The following is a 7188-nucleotide window of genomic DNA, read 5'->3' as shown; positions in this document are numbered from 1 at the left end:
TTAGAAGAGATTTGCCAGAGAGAGAATCGAGTATTTTAGTGACTTGTATTCTTTAAAATCCAAGTTTCAAAATTTGTTGCCTGATGGGGAAAAAAGCATCCATCCAGATTGTCTACTGTTGTTGAGGCATAAAATAATTACAACTTTACATTGATGGGCACATTATAGCCTTCGCATCACCTAAGCAAACTGAAAACGCATTTCAAGCCCTGGCACATGTAACACCGCCCCGTAAAGATCTTAACAGGGTCTCTCTTGTTTGCCAGTGTGTAATCAACATTGCGCCCGACTACATCGGCACTGTGCATCATGAAATTTTGATAAAAGATGTCGCATAATGCATTGCCATTTCATGACCAGATGAACAGTGCATGAACCTGGGACCAGTGCTTTAACAAGCAATCTCTTCTTCAAGGCTGCCCACCTGCCTGCATGCAGTACTGAAGGAGACAAAGGTGCTTGTCAAAATGATGGCGTCAGCAATTCATAAACTATTCATCTCTTCAGTCTTCCATCGTCCCTAGAACTTCTGCATTTCTTGCATACTTTTGCAGTAGACTGGTGTCATAAATGCTTGTCAGTCTAGTCACCTTAAAACTGAAGAAACTTGCAGAACTTTAATGCAAATCAATTTTAAAGAGATTTGCTTAAGACAGGATGTCTCCTGCATTTGCGACAGTCTTCAATGCCCATCCTAAATGAGTGTGCATTGAAAAGATATGTCTCCAGCAGCTCTAGTTGCATGCAGATGTAATGTGAAATGGTAGAGTTTCCTGTCTCTTTACAGGACATGTAGTTTCAATATCTAGTTCACAATTGCAATAATAAATCATTGCTATATTGTGATGCCAGAACATTTTAGATGTTTCACACTTCTCCTCGACAATGAATTCCTTGACACCTTGCTTAAGTTTCGAGTCCAGGCTGCTTTCGTAAAATGGTTCGGCAGAGATTTTAGGTGGCAAAAAGGCATGCTTTCTACAGCTGCCATCCGGATGAGTTTTAAAGGGGCACTGCAACCCTTTATGAGCGTGGTCTAAAAATGCTGCCGTCTCAGTTGTAGAGGCTCCCGATAACACGCGAGTCAAATATTATAGCAAAGCATGCAGGCTGGAATTCATAATAAATTATCAGTCAGCTAAAAATTGCTTTCCCTTCTCTCGACAAATCACCGAATATGCTAAAAAATCACACGCAGCAAGCCCATCTATCAGCCATTGGCTGATTTGAATGTGCCACGCGCGGTCTTTACAGAGATGGCTGAGAGAGGCCGCTACTTATCCACGCGTGTGCGCAATTACACTGAAAAAGCTGCACATTCGAAGAAAAAAAGATGCTCAAGGTCACGAGGTGCGCGTGACATTTTTATGTGGCCCTGCCATCCTTCCTTGCTTAGCTTGCAATGATTTCGTCGGGACGAGAGAAAAGAAAATGCAATTGCAGCACCCGACAAACCTCTGTAACTCCACTGGCACTGGACGGATTCTTAAAATTTTTGCGGCATTGAATTCGTGAGGCAATAAGCTCTTCCAGTGAATTCATTCCATGGTTGGTTGAAAAAGTGTTTCAGAACCCCCTTAAGTTTGCATAGAAGTTTTGACAGTGAAGTGCGCGAATCCCTCGCTTCTGAAAGGAACAGCTGCATTTTTTTAAACTGACATCACTACTAACGACTTCCACTTAGCGTTGCTTTTTCATCTCCTTATTGCAGCAATAAGGAGATGAAATAAATAAGGAGCAATGCCCGGCAAGAAAAAAAAGTTGGTGCTGCCTATGCTGAAAGCACCCTATCATGCGCATAGTGTAGGAAAGCACGCTATGCGCACGATCCAACAGCTCACATTGATATGTAAGGGGTGCATAGGATTTGTATAAAGGATGTAATTTTCACCAGTCATCAAGTGAAGAGCAGTCTTCATTATGAAAGTTGGCAACCAAGCCAGCAAAAAGGAGGCTTTAAAGCATTCTGTAGACCAAAGTGTGTACTTACAAACTAACCACTCATGGAAAATTGTTTTCTTTTGCAGATTTTCAAGTAAGAAGGGACAAAGTTTGAACATTTGCAAGTGTTCAGACACTCTGCTTTATTGCCGTAGTTGTTCCTTTCAAACTTTTTCCTGGCATCAAATCCACAGCAAAACTAAGTACATTATGTCCGCAGAGCAATAAAAAGGTCACTGTAAACACTACACGAATGACAGTTGTGTGCTGGAATTGTGTGCGGCTTTTATGCCGTTGCACACGGCAAGTGAGGTTGAATCCGAGAATAAGGGCTCTTGTTTCAGGTGATGCAAGTTCAGTGGTGATTAAAATTCATGGGAATACTTTTTCAAGAGGTAGCTGGATTTAGTTTATATGCACCTGTGCAAATACACACACTCGGAACTATCTATTTATCTACAGGCTTTTGCAATGAATTTTTCCTTTTGAGGTGTGAGCTGCAGTGGAAGTGAAGGATGATCTTGTTATTAGCTGAAAATTTCACAGGGTGTCTCTGTTATAAACAAACTTGAGAATCCTTATCATATGAACGTCCAAGATAAAGGAAGTTTTCGCCTAGATTACATGAGTAGTAATGTGATGAGGGCACTTAAATAAGTATGTATAAATAAATAATGGCGACACAAGGCGACATTCAAATCGCACCATTTTGCTCAGAGTTCGAGCTAGGCAGTATTCCACAATGTGTGCATAGGAATGTACATCACAGTCCAGTTCTGCTCATCGTAGTCTTTCAAAGCAAACACTAAGCGGATGCTATATTACACGTGTATGTACATGACCACCCCTACCCAATTTGTCACCACCAGTGAGTACAAAACGAAAAGTTCGTTGAAGATGCTTTTTTTTACCTGCGACTTGACTTAGATGAAGGGGGCCATCGGGGTAATCCATGAGGCACACGCACACACTTTGCTGTAGTACACACACTCACACACACAGCGGCGGCGTCAAATGTGCACGCTGGCGACATCGCTGCGCGCGGCTACCTTGCGATGCCGCGTGTCCGGCATGGCGTAGCGCAACTTGTCCCAGAACCTCTTCTCGCCCCAGCGCAGGAAGGTGCTAGACTTGAGCCAAAGCCTGATGTCCGGGTCCAGCTCCTTGAAGGAGACCCGACCAAGGAAGATGACGACAAGGTTTCTTCGCCGCACCCCGTGGTGGTGGGTGGACTTGAACTCGTAGCGGCACCACTCGCTCTTCAGGAAGTGCTCCGAGAGGATCACAATAGTCCGCCGGCTGCTCTCCACGGCCTCGCTGATGGCATCCGTCAGGTACCCGCCGGCCATGGGCAGGTCACGATAGTGAAGGCACAGTCGGTATGCCGGGATGCCGCACTCCAACTCGGGCGCCAGAATCTGCGCGACAAACGACTCGTCCTTCTTGCTGTAAGAGACAAATGCATCGAACAGCTTTTCCTCCTCAGCCTCGGCGCGCAGGCACACGCGCACTCCACACCGGGTGTACAGCCACACGCTGACAGGGCGACGGTACGCCATGGCCAGACTCACTGTGCACACCAGCACGAGCAGCAGCACGCCCGCCACCACCAGCGCAGGCAGCAGCAGTGGCTGGCGCTCGTGGCCGCTCACCTCGTCGGAAGATGACGCGTTGGTGCACAGGGTGGCGTTGTTCCACAGGAGGGGCACCACCGTCGTTTCGTTGTGCATGCAGTGAACACTAAACAGGTCACGCACCCGATGATCCCCGCCGGCCGCGGCGACGAAGTCCGCCAGCTCATGCGCAAAGTGGCACTCGCACGTCCACGGGTTGTCGGCCAGCCGCATGTCGCTCAGTTCGGCCAGCTGCGCTGGCAGGGCCATGTGGACAATGTAGTTGTGGTCCAGGTGCAGCACCCGCAGAGACCTTAGTGGCACGAACGTGGCATTGTTGACGCTCGTGAGCTGGTTGTACGAGAGGTAGAGCTCCCTTAGCTCTCCAAGCCCATCAAACTCGAATCCATGCAGTGCGGCCAGTCGGTTGCGGTCAAGCCGCAGCACTCTGAGCGTGCGCAGGCCGCTGAACGTCCGGTTGTGGATGGTGTGCACGTTACTGGCGTTCAGGTGGAGCACCTTCATGTTCTTGCGGCCGATGTAGGTATGGCTGGACAACGCGGGTATGTCATTACCGTCCAGGTACAGCTCGGTCACGTCCATCGGCAGCTGCTTCGGGACGGCACCGTTTGCTCGGCCGCCGCTGCAGTCCACGATGTTCGTGTTCCAGCTCTGGTCGTAGTAGCAGGTGCAGTTGTCTGGGCATACCATCTCACAGTCGCATGCGTCGAAGTCGCAGCAGTGGCAGAGCGCGAAGCAGTGGTTGCGGTAGCGGCATAGAAACTCTGACGAGTGCGCCTGCACTAGCGGCAGGGCGCGGCGGCGTCCGAAGCTGAGCCGGCACACCACGTCAGCCAGGTCGACCACACGCGGGTACTGCCTCGAGTCATCCAGGAGGCTGCTGCCTAGCCGCTGCAGCCACTCCATGCGGCAGTCACACAGGTACGGGTTGTCGGCCACCATGAACTGTGGCAGGGGCCGCCCGGATGGCACCTCGCTCAGCCGAAACATGGTCATGTCAAGCGTGTCCAATCGGTTGTCAGTCAGGTCGACGCGCGTCAAGTTCTGCTTTCCGAGGAATGTGAAGGGCTGGATGCGACGCAGCTGGTTTCCTTTCAGGAAGACGATCTCGATGCCGTTTGGCAGCGAGGACGAGTCAAGCTCGGTGAGCCGGTTGTGCGACACGTCCAGCGTCCTCAGCTTCAGAATAGACTCCAGCTCAAAGTAGTTCCCCAACGCCTCCACCTGATTATCGTGGATGTCGAGCCACTGCAGGCCGATGGGAATGAGCGCGTAGTCGAACCATCGGACGCGGTTGGCCGATATGTTGAGCATGATGAGGTCGTGCAGGTTACTAAAAAGGCCATTCACGTCATCCAAGAAGTTTGAATCCAAGCGCAGCGCATGCAGGTCCGGGATGTCGTCGAATGTGCCTTGTTCAATGGACTGGATTCCGTTGCGAGCCAGGTTGAGGATGCGCAGAGACGGCAGCTCGCGGAAGACGCCTTGGCTCAGGTTGCCGATGTGGTTGCCCATCAGGTTCAGGCCATACAGCTGGCGCAGCCCCTGGTACGAGGCATTGTGGATGTCTGTGATGACGTTGTCGGCCACGTCAAGCGAGCGAAGCGACTGCAGTGTTTGCACCACGGGGGGCACGGCCGGCAGCCGGTTTCCGGCCAGGATAATCTCCTGCAGGTTGGATGCGTTGTGGAAGGCGTCCGCCGCCAGGGACTCGAGCCGGTTGTGGTCCACATACAGCCCGCCGAGCGCCGACAGCCCGGAGAAGGTGTGGCCTCCCACGCGCGTGAGCCGGTTGTGGCTGAGGACGAGCGTGTGCAAATTGTAGAGCGAGCCGAAAGCCGAGTCAGCCACGGACTCGATCAGGTTGTGCTGCAGGTCGAGCGTCTGCAGGTTGTGCAGAGAGCGGAACGAGGCCCCGTCCAGCCGGGTGAGGCGATTGTGCGACAGGTCGAGCGCCGCGAGGCGCGTCAGGTCGGCCAGGGTTCGGGGCTGCGCGAGCCAGGCGGAGGTGAGCTGGTTGTGCGCCAGGTCGAGCATGGTCAGTTGGTGCAGGCCCGCGAACAGGGTCGGCGGCAGAGCGCTTAGCGAGTTGTTTCGCAGGTAGAGCTCGGAGAGCGAAGCCTCGGCCGGCTGCAGGAAACGCGGCGGCAGGCTGACCATCGCGTTGTGCGCCAGGTCGAGGCTCTGCAGCCGCGCCAAGCCTGACAGGGCCCCCTGCTCGGCGCGCGCGATCAGGTTATGGTCGAGCCTGAGGTGGCGCAATTGGCGCAGCGGGGAGAACGCCTTTTCGGGCAGCAGGCGCAGCTCGTTGTGCGCCGCGTCCAGCCTATGCAAGGGCGGAGAACACTCGGCGAACCCCATCTGGCTGGCGTCCGCGAAACGGTTGCGCGTCAGGTTGAGCAGCGCGAGTTGGACGAGCGGACAGAGGATCGATGGCGGCAAGTAGTCCATGTTGTTGCGGCTCAGGTCTAGCGCGACGAGCTGCCGCAGGGGCGTCAGGCTGTCGGGCGCGAGGCGCAGCGTCCTCGTCCCCCACTCGTCGTTGTGCGTGCGCAGGCTCAGGTTGTGCAGCTCGGCGAGGCCGGAGAAGGCGAGCGCAGGCAGGCTGTCCATCTTGCAGCGCTCGATGGCCAGCGAGCGCAGTCCGCTCAGGTGGCCGAACGAGCCGTTGCTCAGCTCGCTCGGCACGAGCAGGTCGTCGCATCGCACCGTGAGCCGCGCCGTGTGTCCCGGCTGGATCAGGCTGAAGTTTGTCGGCTCGGGCCCGCCGCTGAGGGAGCGCACGGCGCAGGTGAGCGCAACTCCGGCGGCGTCCAGCGGCTCCCAGCGGCAGTCCTCGGGGGCGACGTAGCGAGCCGCGACACCGGGCCGCACGGCGCCCAGCCACCCGAGCAGCAGTAGCAGCGGGGGGGCCAGCACGGGCCGCCTCCTCATCGCGTCGGCCGCATAGTCACCCGGCGGCGGCACATCACACTCCTCGGCTGGCCTCCTCCGCGACGACTGGAATGACCGGTTGGCGCGTCGCCGGGGTGCTGGGTCGACCTCACTGCGCCCGCCCGGGGGGAGGCCGCCGCCGGCTCAGCCCGCCACCGCGCACCCCTCGTCGACCTGCGAGAATTTCTTTGTTCACCTCTGTGACCACCGATCCCCATTTGCTCCATTGTGCGACTCGCTCCTCCTGCAAACGTCTGGTCGTGGTTATACGATCGAAAAAATGGGGGCTCGGGCGAGAAATCCCGCTTCAGAAATATCATCTATGGGTCACACCGCAGACTCCAGCCCACACGTCACAATTATTACGAGAAACATTTAAACACGGAACGGGTCAAAGCAGGTGACTGTAAAAGAAAATCGAAGAACAGTGTTAATCGGTATCTGTGCGTGGGAAAACGCGAGCTCACGGCTAGCTTTGTCAAAGGACGTTTTATAAACTCCCAGTTCGAGTCGGTGAAAGATAATTTCAATAAGGAAAGATGGATTGAGTAATTTCAATTGCTTTCAAAAGCTTCTTTGTATTTTTGCATTGAATAAAGCTTCATGTTTGGCCTAATGAACACTCTTTTATTCGTGGAAACAACATAAATAGAATGAACGGCTCTTATCCATAATAAGG

The 7188-nt window shown here is 53.7% G+C and overlaps 1 protein-coding gene across 1 annotated transcript; it reads right to left on the bottom strand.

The window, feature by feature from the left end:
* Positions 1–2051: 2051 nt before the first annotated feature.
* Positions 2052–6667, bottom strand: LOC119175114 (toll-like receptor 6). Its single transcript, XM_037426356.2, has one exon. It carries the CDS (start codon positions 6507–6509, stop codon positions 2952–2954), a length of 3558 nt encoding a protein of 1185 aa, XP_037282253.2. The 5' UTR covers positions 6510–6667; the 3' UTR covers positions 2052–2951.
* Between the last annotated feature and the right edge of the window lie 521 nt (positions 6668–7188).

Source organism: Rhipicephalus microplus, chromosome 5 (genome assembly GCF_043290135.1).
Source record: "Rhipicephalus microplus isolate Deutch F79 chromosome 5, USDA_Rmic, whole genome shotgun sequence".
NCBI classification, from domain to species: domain Eukaryota; kingdom Metazoa; phylum Arthropoda; class Arachnida; order Ixodida; family Ixodidae; genus Rhipicephalus; species Rhipicephalus microplus.
This window is presented reverse-complemented; position numbering and strand designations above follow the sequence as displayed.

Excerpts from the sequence above, each read along its gene's own strand:
- LOC119175114 (XM_037426356.2), bottom strand. The coding sequence starts at position 6,509 with ATGAGGAGGCGGCCCGTGCTGGCCCCCCCGCTGCTACTGCTGCTCGGG.